The sequence below is a fragment of the Somniosus microcephalus genome, chromosome 11, assembly GCF_052327205.1.
Source record: "Somniosus microcephalus isolate GS21.2 chromosome 11, FLI_Smic_1.0, whole genome shotgun sequence".
Lineage (NCBI taxonomy): Eukaryota > Metazoa > Chordata > Chondrichthyes > Squaliformes > Somniosidae > Somniosus > Somniosus microcephalus.
The window spans coordinates 186,609,967-186,625,739 of NC_140997.1; the positions used below are offsets into that span (position 1 = coordinate 186,609,967).

A 15,773-nucleotide genomic window follows, 5' to 3' on the forward strand; every position below is an offset into this window, starting at 1 on the left:
TCTATCGATGAGGGCGTATAATGGTAACTATGAAACATGATCTTAAGTCACTTTACATCACATGACAGAAAAACTAGTGAGACAGAAAAAAGTATGCTATTGTGTCACTTAGAAACCGTCACTAGAAGCAATGGAGGTTAGAGATCCCTGAATCTTAGTAGGATAAAGCGTTTATTTTTGGACAAAAATTATTTCAAAACCAGTAAAAAGGAAAATTCAGTGCATCAAAAAATAGAGAGATAAATGGACCACCCCCTTTCAATACAACCTCGCTTATTTTTGTATCTCTTTTAGAGTGTTTACACCAAGATTACAAAAAAAGAAGAGTATTCACAAGCATGCTGATGAGGCTAAAACAACTTTGTAGTGCAAGGAAAGGGAAAAAAATCCAGCCCCGGTGACATTAAAGTAAATAACAAGCTTGGAAAGTTTTAAGACTGTATAGAACAGTGTGGATGTGAAGGCTTGTAAAGTTTATTTCAACAGTTAGAATAGAAAGTCCAAAGTTTATTGCTAGGCTATAACAGAATATTAAAGACTCAAATAAACTACTCACCTATAAACAGATGGGTTGCAAATTGGAGCATTGTCATTAACTGGAATAATGTTTGCTCTGACAGGAATAGCTGCACACTTCAGGTCTTCGTCACATGATTTAACAGAGAATGTCTGAACGGGCTGAAATCCATTTAGGTCCCTATCCATCCGGGAGAAAACAACCACTTTTCCAGTCTCTGAAAGATGAACATAGTTGAATCTACAATTCCTTTTGACAAGCATGACAGATGTGATCAATGAGGTAGCTATACCACACGGATTATCGCTGGCCAAGAAAAAGACAAAGTGTAGACCAGTGTTCCATCAAATCAAAAACTCAACTAGTTAAAGGGGCATTATCATCATTGACTTTATTTACATTCCAGAATCTGTGACTTGCTGACTATAAATTGGCACTATCCAAGATGCTAGTGGCCACTGTAAAGTCTGTGGGTTGTATAGCGCAGTAATACACAGACTACAAGAGTAACTTAAACAGGACTTTACTATTCGAAGGTCAGGGCGAATCTGCCCAATAAATCCTGACACAGCACTTATATACTGGTGTGGTCACCGTCGGTATTACAGTATACAGCAGCCAAGATAAAGTAGTGCCACACCTAAAATAGTTCTCTTAAAGGTGAACGGTTACATACAATAGTTCTCTTAAAGGTAGAACAGTTACATACACTACAATCCTCCCTTTTTAGCTTACAACATACTTATTCCCCATTAACATAACATCATAACATATCCAACTTCATGTTACAACAGTTCACAGAGGTAGTCTCTGCGGAAACAGTTCACAGATTCAGTCTCTGCGGGAAACAGTTCACAGATTCAGTCTCTGATCTTCTTGACTCGGTCCGGACCACGCCTCCGTGGTGTAGTCGGGTCACCTTGCTAGAGGGACTCATCCCATAGTCCTTCCCTAGACTTAACAGCTTTACTTCCATCACTTCTGAACCATCATTGCTGACTTTTTAAAACAAACAAAAAACAGTTGGATTGCCTTGGGAAATTTTCCTACTTTCCAACTGATTTGGCTCCGTTCGGGGGACCACGTGTGTGATCGGGTAGAGGTAATAATGGTTCAGATGGTTATCATCTTCTGCTTCGTCTTTTCCTTTTTTGCTTCTTGGAGACTCTCGGGGCTCCATTGTCAGCTGCCAGCTGTAACACCACCATCTCCCTATGTTCCTTAGACTTTAATGATTCATCCTGATTTCGGCACTTTGGGAGTTCTCGGCACAAGCTGGGCAGACCAGGTCCTTGTAATATTCAGTGTCGTCCTGAGCTAGGCCAGCGAGAGGGTCTTCTATTTCCTCCTTACCCAGCTGGACGTTAGCCGACTTTTGTTCCAAATCCCGACATCTGTCCTGAAGAGACTTCATCATGCGTTCAGATTCATCCCGCTTTTTCTGGGCTTCCTGCAAGTCTTTTACTAATGACCTCATTTGTGATTTCAATACTTCAACTTCATTCGGAGATTGATTGATCGGACTATTCAATCCCTCTACTGAAGTAGCTGTTTCAGTATTCTGTTGTTCTACATTGCCGTGCGTCAGCGTACTTTTGGCATCCAAGGGCTGTTCTGCTGCAGACTTCTCAGTCTGGGTTGCCACCTCAGCTCTTCCAATGACTTTTGAGAGCTCCCTTCCCTTTGAAGATTGAGGCTCGTATTTAAGTTTTTCCCATTTTAAAGTTTTATCCCTCAGCATATGAATGAGTTGGCTGACTGTTAACTCTTCTGCCATCATCCCTTTTCCATTAACTACAGGGCTGTTTATAACCTTGCCCTGGAGGAGTTGGCTGACTGTTAACTCTTCTGTCCTCATCCCTTTTCCATTAGCTGCAGGGCTGTTTAGAACCTTGTCCTGGGGCTCCTTTGCTGCTTCTACTTCGCCATCATCCACAGCCCCCATCATTCGAATTTCCACAAATGAATCGTCCGGTGATGCTGCACCCAACTTCAGTAGGAGCTCGGAAGTCATGTCGACCAACTCAGCTTTTTCTGTCTGCAACCTGCTAACCAGCGCCTTCAGTTGCGGCACATCCTGTTCCACCGGATTGGAGCACGCCCCTTCAGAAGCCGAATCAGCTTTGATTCGTTTGGCCTCCTCGTGCAGACGGTTTGTGTGCTCCTGCTCCCTTTTCTTCCCCAGCTGCTTCTGTTGTCTTTCCAGATTCTCCCATTCGGTATCATAGAACTTTTTCATTGCTTTCATCTCTTGCTCGAGACGGCAATTCAATTGTTCTAGTTGCTGTCGTAATCTGAAATAAGTTTGCGTTCGAGCTCGATGTTCCTCTGTAATATATATGTCTGTAACTTGAACAGACTCAGAATTCTCTGTCAAGCTATGTTGTTGTTGTTCAGAGGAATACTGTTCTGAAACTTTGTTCTCCTCTGGAGCATAAGCCTTTATGCCCACATTCGTTCTACCAACCTTAGTCAGCAAATTCATTTTAGACTTGTCTTTCATGCTTGGGCTGGTCTTATCGTCATCCGTTTCAGAGTCTGAGCTGATTGTCTGCCCCGAGTCCTCACTCGTTATTGCTTTGAGGTAGTGCCATTCCATGTCTATTTTCTTGATCCACTCCCGTCCTAGAAGTGGTGGTCCTCCCTCAGGTAGTACGTATAAGTCCATTCCGGGGTGTTCTTTGCCCCTGTCTCTCACCTTGACTCTTATCTTTCCCATGGGGTACACTTTATGCCTCGTGTATGTCTGCAATACGAACTTGGTATCTCTCAAGGGTATATGTGAGAATAGCCGGTTGTAATCCCTTCGATTTATGACTGATAGGGCTGATCCAGTGTCCAATTCCATTCTCACTTGGACTCCGGCTATTTTTAGCATGACCCAGATAATTTGTAGGTCAGCTTCCTTACTCACATTATGAATTCTCAGACTACCCAGTTCCTGGCCGCTTGGGTCTGAATCCGAATTCTGTTCATCTGAACTCTTCTCAACCACCTTGTGTACTTTGTTGTACTTTTCCTGTGATGGCTTTTTTTTTTTGGTTGTTGGTCTTCTTCCCTGACCGGCATACTTTGGCTATGTGACCCAGTTTGCCACATTTCCTACAGTCCTGGTTTTTAAACCAGCATTGGTTCTGGTCGTGCGTTGTCTTCCCACAACGATAACATTTCGTTGCACCCGAAGTAATTTGATCCACACTGAGGACCGCTGCCTTCAGCTGCATTTCCGCAGTTCCTTTCGCTGCGGCTTCGTGTGATGCTGCAATAAGGACAGCCCTATCCAGTGTAAGGTCGTTCTCTTCGAGCAGTCGCTTTTGCGTTCCTTCCTTCGACAACCCGCACACGAACTTGTCTCGCAATGCCTCTGTCAGATTTCCTCCAAACTGGCAGTATTTCGCTAGCCTACGCAGTTCGACCAAGTATTCCGCGTTGCTTTCCTCTTTCCGTTGCGTTCTCGCATAAAATTTGAATCGTTCCGCCAACATCAGCGGTGTGGGGTTCAAGTGATCCTTCAGAACAGCAACAATATTATCGAAGGTTTGATCCGTCGGTTTAACTGGTGCTAGAAGATGCTTCAATAGCCCGTATGTCTTCGCCCCCATCGAGTTTAGCAAGGTTATAGCTTTATCATCATCCTCTATTTTATTGGCCTCACAATATATCTCAATGCGTTCTACATACGTGGCCCAATCTTCTACCTCGGAATCGAAATCGTTGATGTTACCACGCTTAGGCATCTTCACCTCCCTGATAAACAACAACGAAATATTTCTTTAACTTTTTTTTTTCCAAGATGGCGGTTTCTCCGCGCTTATCTTCTTTTCCCCCCCCCTTTCAAAATGGCGGTTCCCGCTTCTGTCTTTTTCTCCGCCTACTGGCGGCTTCCCGCGGTTTCCCGCGCTTATCTTCTTTCCCCGCCCACTTTCAAGATGGCGGTTCCCGCTTTTCTTCCCCTGGCGGGAGGGGTAAGCTTTTCCCTCGGGCGACGGACGCTGGCTTTCGGGGTTCGCAGCCTGCGCTTCGGCTTCAGCGCGTTCCCTTCTCTCGGCCAGGCAACTGGCTCTGGGTACAACCCGTTGACGGCGAACGGTCTCAGCCGCTGGCTGGATCTCGCTCAGTCTCCCTCGCTCGGGCTCTGTCTCTCCGGTGCTGGGTACAACCCGTTGACGGCGAACAGTTTCAGCCGCTGGGCTGGATCTCGCTCAGTCTTCCTCGGGCTCTGTCTCTCCCGCTCGCGCGGCTCTCGCTCGCTCTCTCTCGGGCTCTGTCTCTCCCGTTCGCGCGGCTCTCGCTCGGGCTCTGTCTCTCCCGCTCGCGCGGCTCTCGCTCGCTCACTCTCGGGCTCTGTCTCTCCCGTTCGCGCGGCTCTCGCTCGGGCTCTGTCTCTCCCGCTCGCGCGGCTCTCAATCGCGCCTCCCAGCCCTCTCGCAGTCCGGTGCTTCCCTCCCCGGCTGCGGCTGAGTTCTCCGCGATTTATTTATTTTATCTCTTCCCGCGCCTTACGATCCGGTCGCAGCGCTTCGTGGCCTCAGTCACTGTCTGGCCTTTTTCACCCCAATCGCGCCTCCCAGCTTCTCGCAGTCCGGTGCTTTCCTCCCCGGCTGTGGCTGAGTTCTCCGTGGCTTATTTATGTTTATATCTTCCCGCGCCTTACGATCCCGGTCGCAGCGCCTCGTGGTCGCGGTATTTGTCCGGCCTTTTTCGCCGTCGCGGTCTAGTCGTCTCACGACGCTCCCCAGCCCGCTTGTACCGCGGCTTCTGCTCCACGCTGCCCCAGTCTCAGCGCCTCTGGGCCCGACTTCTGTCCGGCTCCTTTCCCCCTCGACCGTGGTCGAGTGCACCGCCCTTATCCTCCGTTTATTTGTTTCTATTTTCCCTTTACTCACAGTCACCGTGGCCGACTTGCTTCTCGTGTTGATCGGCTCACTCACCACCGTGGCAGAAGGGACAATCCGTGCCTGTTGCTGATGGAAGACTTCGTGTTTGAAATCTTCCTCCTTTCTTGGTCTGCAGACTTGAGTTTTCTCTCAGCAAAACGACGAGGGCGGGTGCCTCTTCTCGACGCTCGTTTACTTCTTCAGAAGTATTGTTGCCGCAGGGTAAGATCGAACTCGTCGCCACTGTAAAGTCTGTGGGTTGTATAGCGCAGTAATACACAGACTACAAGAGTAACTTAAACAGGACTTTACTATTCGAAGGTCAGGGCGAGTCTGCCCAATAAATCCTGACACAGCACTTATATACTGGTGTGGTCACCGTCGGTATTACAGTATACAGCAGCCAAGATAAAGTAGTGCCACACCTAAAATAGTTCTCTTAAAGGTGAACGGTTACATACAATAGTTCTCTTAAAGGTAGAACAGTTACATACACTACAGCCACCATGTCTGCTGTAATCTTTTATTAGCTATCTGTAATCCTTTAAAACCAATGTTTCTATATGAAAGTCACACTAGGTGAACAGTTTCCCAGGAGTATTATTAATTTGTCACATTAGATATTACGATTAGTAATGGAAAGAAAAATACAACAATATAGTGGATGAGTGCTACCTCGAGAGCTACCCCATCCACGCTGCTTCACAGGGTGCTACTGACAAAAAAAGAAGAGCTGCAACAACAGGTCTCCTCCATTTATGTGCATGACATTAGTTTGTAGGGGGCTGAAAGGAGTGTGGATGAAGATTCTACAGGCAGAAGCTTCCTTATCAAATGCTAGTGACATGGGAGAGCTGTTATGCCTTCCTTGAGTTTTTATGGCTACATGCCTAGTCTACACTACTTTGACAGGATTCCCATACAAATGATTATCCAGGGTTGCTAGGAGGTGAATAGTACACCAAAGCAAATTTAAGGCACCAGAAAGAAAAGTAATCCAGCAGTTCTGAGACGATTTCTGGACCATTTTTCTTCATTTGAATTTTTGTAATTTTTTTTCACCTAGGTAATCATGAACTTTGTGCTCACTGTTTAGTTTTTGATCCCAGAACTGTTATTGGCATCAATTGGTTTACTAATGGGAATTACCCCCCCCCCCCCACCCCATTTGCGATGCTTGAGTGAGGCGGTGGCTCACTGAAGTGATGCCAGACTTGTCAAGCTGCAACAGATGTGTTCTATGAACATTTTTTTAAATAGGTCAATTGAAAATTTCAAAACAGAGATTGATAGATTTTTTGTTGGGTAAGGGTGTTAAGAGTTCCAGAACCAAGGCGGGTAGCTGGAGTTCAGATACAGATCAGCCATGATCTAATTGAATGGCAGAATAGGCTCAAGGGGCTGAATGGGCTGCTCCTGTTCTTATGTTCACCTGCCAGTGGCTAAACACCCAAATTTGTAGACAGAGCTAACCAGACCATGTTTTGGCAGACAATTAGAGCCTCCACTGTATTCTATTTTTGAAGTTAGGTTGTGGCAACAGTCTTGACAGCACAAATAAATATGAAAGTCTAAATGACCGTTATACCAGGTAATTTTTCAGAAGCATCCCTATCACAGCATGTCATGCTTTACGAGGTACTGCATGAAAGAAGGCATACCAGGGTGATCAGCCAGCAAAACCTGATTGGCCACACACACCAAAATACCACATACACCAAGATGGCACCAATCATACTTGCTGGCATTGTTCACATGGGGAAGTGTCTTCACAGGGTTTGGGAAATCAGAGCGCCAGATGCAGATTTCTTCTGCAAAGACACCTGCTGCTAACATGCACCATTGGGCTGGTGCAGCCACTAACAATACTGGTCAGCTGTGGCCTTAAGTCTGCACATGGGATTGCTCCTCCCTTATTTTTACACCACTATCATGTTCCTCCAAAGAGCATAATGAAAACGGTATTTTACTTGGCTTCAAAATGTTAGAAATTTAATAGAAAATATGATTTGAAATCAAATATTTCAGCTGTCAGGCTGAGAAGAAATGTTTTATAACAGATCTATGCACAAATTAGTTTTCCCTAACCCATCATCTAGCACCTTGATGACCAGGAAATTCATTAAAAGTGTAAAGGTTGCAATAATTGTGCCAGTGGTCAGTCTAATTTGACTAAGACTGTGACAATGCTAACTTGTAATAAATGATCTGTAATTGTGTTTTATAAGGTACAGTAAGTAATTATTAGCAGGAGTTAAAGAAGTTAATGGCCCAGAAATTCGGGTCGGGGGCTTCCCGCGGGTGCAAGTCCCCGACCTGCACTTACCTACCACGCCGGCCGTTGAGCTGTGGGCCCACGTGGGATTGCGATCCTGGGCCTCCTCCAACTGCCGGCACGCAGTGCTTGCGAATCCCGGGGCACAGTTAGTTCGATGCGTCCCCTGGGATCACGTGGGCCATGGAGAGCCAATGGTAGCAGGGAATGCTTCATTCATAAGTTTGACAGGAAGACCTGTCAAACCTATAAATACTATAAGCCCCAAAACATCACTAAATCTTCAAATAATTTTTTTTTTTTTTTTAAATCACATTTTTAAAATAACTATAAATGACATGAAATAACTATTTTAAACAATAATTTAAATTTTTGAAAAAATTAATTACATTTTCTAACGGGGCTAAAAATAAACTTACCTTTCTTTAAAGTATTTAAAAATAATAAACCTGTGGAAAGAATGTTTTAATTTTAATTAATTCACCACTTACTTTGTAAAAAGCAGGCCTTGCGCCTACTTTTTAAAAGTGTAACTCCTGGAGACTTAGGCCTAGAAATTCAGCTGTTTGCGCCAGACGTTAGCGCCAGATTTCCGGCGCTATCCACTTAGCGCCCGGGCACCGCCGGATCTGCGCCTACGCCGAAATTCAGCTGGGCTTTAGCGCCGGCGCAAAGTGTTAGCGCCCGGTCAGCTGCGCGCGCATCTTATGACGTCATTCCGTCGTGCAACGCCGTTTGTGCGCCCCAAACCGGAAATTCAGTGGCGCCCGGCCGATGTTGGCGTGGCGCTACTAAGAACTGTGAAATGGAACTCAACAGAGGCCCTGTGGGATTCGGGGAGCGCTAATTAAAGGGCACATCCACTCACCCATAAAAGCTAGCCATTTCGCTGCAATGACTTGACTGGTTTGGATTTCTGCACAGAGAGCAAGGCACAGAGATTACTGATTTCGGACACCATAGGAGAGGTCTTTTTGGCTTCTAGCCAGTGCTTTGACATTTGCATCCTTGTGATTTTGCTGGTTGGAACTTTGTAATGGGGGCTGCATGGGGGGCCAACCCTCAGTTGCGACATTTTGTGCGAAGGGCTGGCATACGCTTTGAGACAGGCCCAGGCATGGCTAGACGCAGAGGGGCCATTAGGCGTCGCCAACGTAGGCCTTACCCAGTCAGGCAATACCGGGAGCAGGTCTCATATCTCACCATGACTGCGGCGCATTGTGTTAAGAGGTTGCGCTTCAGAAGGGAGGTGGTTGAAGAGATCTGCCAGCGGCTTCATGCAGATTTGCAGCCACAGCTCATGTCCAGGGCGTCTCTCTCGGTGGAAGTGAAGGTCACGGTGGCTCTCAGCTTTTATGCAAGCGGCTCCTTCCAAGCCGCTGCTGGGGACATCGCGACCATCTCCCAGTTCGCCGCGCATCGCTGCATCCGACAGGTCACCGAAGCACTTTTCGCGAGGAGCCACCAATTCATCTCCTTCCCCATGACCCAACACAAGCAGGAGCAGCGTGCATTCAGATTTGCCAGGATCGCGGCCTTCCCCATGGTGCAGGGCGCCATTGACTGCACGCATGTGGCTATGCGGCCACCTATCCGCAATGCCGAGCAAGACCGCAACCGGAAGGGCTACCATTCCCTAAATGTGCAGCTGGTGTGTGACCACAGGCAGCGCATCCTAGCTGTCAATGCCCGCTTCCCAGGAAGCATCCACGATGCCTTTATCCTGCGACAGACTACTGTGGCTGACATGTTCCAGGCACAGCCTCAACCAAGGGGATGGCTTCTCGGGGATAAGGGCACCCTTTGTGCACATGGCTCATGGCCCCGCTCCGCGCGCCCAGGACCCCAGCGGAGCTGGCATACAACGAAAGCCATCAAGCCACAAGGAACCTAATAGAGCAAACGATAGGCGTCCTCAAGCAACGGTTCCGTTGCCTGGATCGTTCGGGCGGGTCTCTTCAGTATTCGCCGGATAGAGTCTCCCAGTTCGTCGTGGTCTGCTGCATGCTCCACAACCTGGCTATCCGCAGGACTCAGGCACTGCCACCTGACATTGGGCCACCACCTCAGGAGGACGAGCAGGAGGACCCTGAGGAGGAGCAGCACCAGGCCAGGAGGGAGCGACAAGGTCCAAGGGCCGTCCGCCGGGGGCTTATTGCTCGACACTTCTAGGCCCCCTGTCAGGGAATGGCCTGGCCCACTGAACGCAGCCGCTTCGCAAGCCCTCAGCCGGTTAACCCAACAACTACTTGAAACATGACACCTGCACATGGTGAATAAATAAACATCTTTATTTGAAAACCTCAGGGCCCTTCCCACATGGAAGAGCAAAACAGAGAAGACCCCCAAAAAACAGTAACAAACTTCTGTCACTCCCAAAACCTGGGGAGGACTAACATAACATCAGCATCCAAATGGCCTCGTCACTGGCCTAACAAAAACAAGCCCCCCCAACAACACAAAGACCCCCATAAAACAAAAACACATAATGCCCCCCAGAACAGAAGCCCCCGCATCACCCAAACCCTCGGTGAACACACTCTATTGGGTGTGGCGAGAGGGCGAGTGTGTGGACAGGCGTCTTTTGCCCCGGCCCGTCCTGCTGCTGCGCCTCAAGCTGGGCCGTGAGGCTGTGCCGAGGCTGGGGGAAGGATCCTCAGGGCGACAAGGCGTCTCGCCAGATGCCCTTGGGGGTCGGCCTACACGAGGGCGGGCCCGGGAGGGGCCGGCTGGTGGCTGCTGCAGCTGTGGGTGGCCCTCTTCAGTGGCTGCAGGAGCTCCTTGCACCGTGGCTGGGGGAGTGGCAGGCTCGCCTGCACCAATGGGTACAAGGTGGGTGATGCCAGGCGCGCGCTGGTCGCCAGACACACGTGCACTCGGGCGGCCTGGCCGGGGAGCAAGCGCGCCAAACTGTGGGTGGCCAGACCGGTGTGCGGCAGCAGGGCGGCGCCTGGCCTGGCGACGCCTCCCCGCCAGTGCGAGGGTCGCAGAAGTCAGTGCCCCAACTGCGCCGGCATTTCCCCGCATCTGCAGTCCCATTGTCTGGACAGCACCTCTCAGCTGGCGACTGGCGTGCTGCGCTGCCTCGAGTTGCTCGACCCCCCTCTCATGCGCTGCCACAAGGAGCTCCACCCCCCTGGCGTGCGCTGCAGCGAAAACCTCGAGGCCCCTGGCCTGGGCTTGGCCGAAAGCCACCACACTTTGAGAGAGGCTTTCGATGGCCTGAGGCATCTGTGCCAGCACCTCCATGATTTCCACGTGGCGGCGCTCCGACGCCGCCGACATCTCGTCCAGGAGGCGCACCTCCTGGGCGACGTCCGAGTCCGGACTGGAGGGCACCTCCACCCTCTGGCCAGAAGGCTGGCGTGCCGCCGGAGCGCTGCCGCGTGCGGCCACGCCAGTGACACCAGGTTCTGCCCTCCCCTCCACCGCCTCCCCCCTCTGGGCAGAAGGGTCGCGTGCCGCCGGAGCCTTGCCGCGGGCGTCCATGCCACTGGGAACAGGTTCGGGGCTCCCCTCCCCCGCCTCCCCCTGGCTCTCCGGCACGCCAGACGTATCCCCTTCATTGGCATGTCCTGGAGCGGAGGAGGGTTCCCCCGAGGTGGCGCCTTCCTGCTGCTCCTCCACGTCCTCCTCCTCCGAGGGCCTGGCTGTGTGGGCTTCAGGGAGCACCTCCTCCTCACCAGCTGAAAGCAGGAAGGCACAAGTGTAGCTTTAGAGTGAGGACAGGCCGACAGCGAGGGAGGCCGCACTGGTGCATTATGCGCATTTATCGGCCACTGGGGAAGGATGTAGATCTGATGCGCGAGGGCAAGGATAGAGGTGCAGCCGGTCCTGTCCTTACCAGTGGGCTCCAGTATAGGGTCGGCGTCGCCGATCGCCACAGGCCCAATCACCGGGTGCCGCAGCAGTCGGGCCACCCTCTCTTCCAGAGGCGTCAGCTCCTGGAACTCGCGAGGGCCTCCACCAGTGACACGGAGGCTCCTGGCGTTCCTCACCAGCTTGGCCTGCAAGAGAAAGGAGGGCATCTAAGTACAGTGTGGTGCCCTGTAGCTGTGTGTGAGGCCTGCCATGGTGGAATAGCTTGCACAGTGTGGTGCCCTGTAGCTGTGTGTGAGGCCTCCCATGGTGGAATAGCTTGCACAGTGTGGTGCCCTGTAGCTCTGTGTGAGGCCTCCCATGGTGGAATAGCTTGCACAGTGTGGTGCCCTGTAGCTCTGTGTGAGGCCTCCCATGGTGGAATAGCTTGCACAGTGTGGTAAGTGCAGAAAGAGCTCTTGATTAACATGCAAGTGCCATTGCAGCGGCAGCAGGGCTGGCCATTAGACCTTGGATGTCCCTTTGGCCCTAATGGGAGGTGCACATGCAAGGATGAGGGGGACATTGGAAAGGGTACTCACCTTGACCAGCCGACATAGGTCGTTGTATTTCTTGTGGCACTGGTCCGCACTCCTGGGAACATCTGAGCTGGAGGAGACCCTCCGGGCAATTTTGGTCCAGGCCTCCCTGAACTGGCTCCTGGGAGCCTTCCTGCCACTAGCCGGGCAAACGACCCGCCTTCTTTTGCGCACCCCATGAAGGAGCACACCCAGCGCATGCTCAGAGAAGCGTTCGGCTCTTTCACGGGCCCTCTCCATGTCCTCCAGGCGTTGATATGCCACACAACCACTCCTGAGGCCTAGTTGCAGGGCTACAGCATGCAGGGCGTGGCTGCAGTCAAAGTTGACCCTTCCCCCTTTAAGAGCTGGCCGGCGTCAGGGTGTCTGCTGACACTCACCACATGATCGCACCTGCGCTGCGCCCGGAATCGGCGTTATTAGGCTGCATCGCCGGATTAGCGCCTGACCACAGGGTTCCAACGCCTTGTGCAGCGCTCGGCCAAAAAGTTGGCCAAATCTACTGAATTTCGGCGAGCTCGCCTGCACTTTCCGGCGGGCGCTAAATTTGACGAGCGCCCGACTTTAGCGCCGCAATAGCGTCAGAACTGAATTTCTAGGCCTTGCCCTCCCAGGAAAACCTGGAAAAAAAACATAAGTTCGATGCACACGCGCTGCCTCTCCTGCACACGCGTTCCTCCTCTCAACCCCTTCTTTCAGGGAAACGGAAGTGCCGGTTTCCCACGCATGCGCAGTGCATGCATGAAACCGGCACTTCCATTGGGCTTACGGGTGAGTACCCTGTGCGTACTCACCCGTGGAGACCCGAATTTCTGGGCATTGTAACCAGAATTTTTTCTCAGTTGTGGTCTAATGGTTGCGTGTCAGTTTTTATTGATTTCCTATGTTGAGAGGTGATTTTTTTAAATCCGTTCCTGGGATGTGGGCATCGCTGGCAAGGCTAGCATTTATTGCCCATCCCTAATTGCCCTTGAGAAGGTGGTGGTGAGCCGCCTTCTTGAACCGCTGCAGTCCATTTGGTGAAGGTACTCCCACAGTGCTGTTAGGTAGGGAGTTCCAGGATTTTGACCCAGTGACGATGAAGGAACGGCGATATATTTCTAAGTCAGGATGATGTGTAACTTGGAGGGGAACTTGCAGGTGATGGTGCCCCATGCGCCTGCTGCCCTTGTCCTTCTAGGTGGAAGAGGTCGCGGGTTTGTGAGGTGCTGCCGAAGAAGCCTTGGCAAGTTGCTGCAGTGCACCTTGTAGATGGTACACACTGCAGCCACGGTGCGTCGGTGGTGGAGGGAGTGAATGTTTAAGGTGGTGAATGGGGTGCCAATCAAGTGGGCTGCTTTGTCCTGGATGGTGTCGAGCTTCTTGAGTGTTGTTGGAGCTGCACTCATCCAGGCAAGTGGAGAGTATACCATCACACTCCTGACGTGTGCCTTGTATATGGTGGAATGGCTTTGGGGAGTCAGGAGGTGAGACACTCGCTGCAGAATACCCAGCCTCTGACCCACTCTTGTTGCTACAGTATTTATGTGGCTGGTCCAGTTAAGTTTCTGGTCAATGGTGACCCCAGAATGTTGATGGAGGGGAATTCGGCGATGGTAATGCTGTTGAATGTCAAGGGGCGGTGGTTAGGCTCTCACTTGTTGGAGACAGTCATTGCCTGGCACTTGTGTGGCGCAAATGTTACTTGTCACTTATCAGCCCAAGCCTGAATGTTGGCTAGGTCATGCTGCATGCGGGCAGGGACTGCTTCATTATCTGAGGAGTTGCGAATGGAACTGAACACTGTGCAATCATCAGCGAATATCCCCACTTCTGACCTTATGATGGAGGGAAGGACATTAATGAAGAAGCTGAAGATGGTTGGGCCTAGGGCACTGCCCTGAGGAACTCCTGTAACAATGTCCTGGGGCTAAGATGATTGATCTTCAACAACCACAACCATCTTCCTTTGTGCTAGGTATGACTCCAGCCAGTGGAGAGTTTTCCCCCTGATTCCCATTGACTTTAATTTTACTGGGGCTCCTTGATGCCACACTCGGTCAAATGCTGCCTTGATGTCAAGGGCAGTCACACTCACCTCACCTCTGGAATTCAGCTTTTATTCCATATTTGGACCAAGGCTGTAATGAGGTCTGGAGCTGATTGGTCTTGGCGGAACCCAAACTGAGCATCAGTGAGCAGGTTATTGGTGAGTAAGTGCCTCTTGATAGCACTGTCGATGATACCTTACATCACTTTGCTGATGATTGAGAGTAGACTGATGGTGTGGTAATTGGCCGGCTTGGATTTGTCCTGCTTTTTTTGGACAGGACATACCTGGGCAGTTTTCCACATTGTAGGTTAGATGCCAGTGTTGTAGCGGTACTGGAACAGCTTGGCTAGAGGCGCGGCTAGTTCTTGTGCTCAAGTCTTCAGCACGACAGCCAGGATGTTGTCGGTGCCTATAGCCTTTGTTTTATCCAGTGCGCTCAGCCGTGTCTTGATATCACATGGAATGAATCGAAAACGCTGAAGACTGGCTTCTGTGATGGTGGTGTCCTCAGGAGGAGGCCAATATGGATCATCCACTCAGCACTTCTGGCTGAAGATGGTTGCAAACGCTTCAGCCTTGTCTTTTGCACTCGCGTGCTGGGCTCCACCATCATTGAGGAAGGGGATATTCATTGAGCCTCCTCCTCCCGTTAGTTGTTTAATTGTCCACTACCATTCACGATTTGAGTCAAGCAGAGAAAGTAGGAACATTAATTTAAACTGAAGTTAATTCATTATTAATCTATAAAGCCACTGTTTTCCCTCCCTAAGCCTCTCCGCCTCTCTATTTCTCTCTCCTCCTTTAAGTCACTCCTTAAAATCTACCTCTTTGACCAAGCTTTTGATCACCTATCCTAGTATCTCTTTATGTGGCTCGGTGTCAAATTATGTCTGATAATGCTAGTGTGATGCATATTGGGATGTTTTTACTACGTTTAAGGCACTATATAAATACAAGTTGTTATTGTTTAGTCAAGTGATTTTTTTTCTGCTTTAAAAGTTGCTAGTTTGCAATTTTTTAAATATTGTTTTCAGTCGCACACTCGTAAATGTAACCATTCAAATCATGTAAATGTAAACATTCGAAGTGTGAAAATGTACCATTCAAATCATGGAAATATAACCATTCAAATCATGTGATAATAACACAAAAGCTTCACAGCATTCTCACTGTCTTCAATAGTTGCTGGGGAAGGGAAGCAAGCATGAGGTGAAGACAGGATAAGGCTAGACTGTGACGCACTGTAACTCTAAGCGGATGACTGGCGGAACTCCTCAGAAAACAGCGGAGGCACTAATCCAGGAGTCCCGTTGATAATATGTATGACCACCTCCATAATTGCTGTTGGTCCTGTAGTGTATGTACCTTGAAGAAGGAACTATATTCTGCAGCCCCTGTATACTGCAGTACCAGTAGTGACCACCCCTGTATATAAGCCTGTGTAGTAACTTTGTATAGTAGTTCCAGTTTTGTCTCCATTCAGTAAACACCTGTTATAACCAACTTCTGCAGTCCGTGTCTCAATTACACACAAACATTACAGGTCCATATTCAAAGAGAGGAGAAGAAGAGGGGAGTAAGTCAAAAGAGCAACATCATTTACAAATTTCATATACATAGAAGGCATTGATGTACCACCACAATGACATTTTCATTTACAAACGCAAGTGGTTTT

The 15,773-nt window shown here is 49.7% G+C and overlaps 1 protein-coding gene across 1 annotated transcript in view; it reads right to left on the minus strand.

Moving 5' to 3' along the window:
• LOC147111047 (cadherin-related family member 3-like) overlaps positions 1-15,773 on the minus strand; it is a 147,823-nt gene that overhangs the window by 72,655 nt on the left and 59,395 nt on the right. The window contains exon 8 of the mRNA XM_086001503.1: positions 557-734. Coding sequence (XP_085857629.1) covers positions 557-734 — 178 coding nt within the window. The remainder of the gene's footprint in view (positions 1-556; positions 735-15,773) is intronic.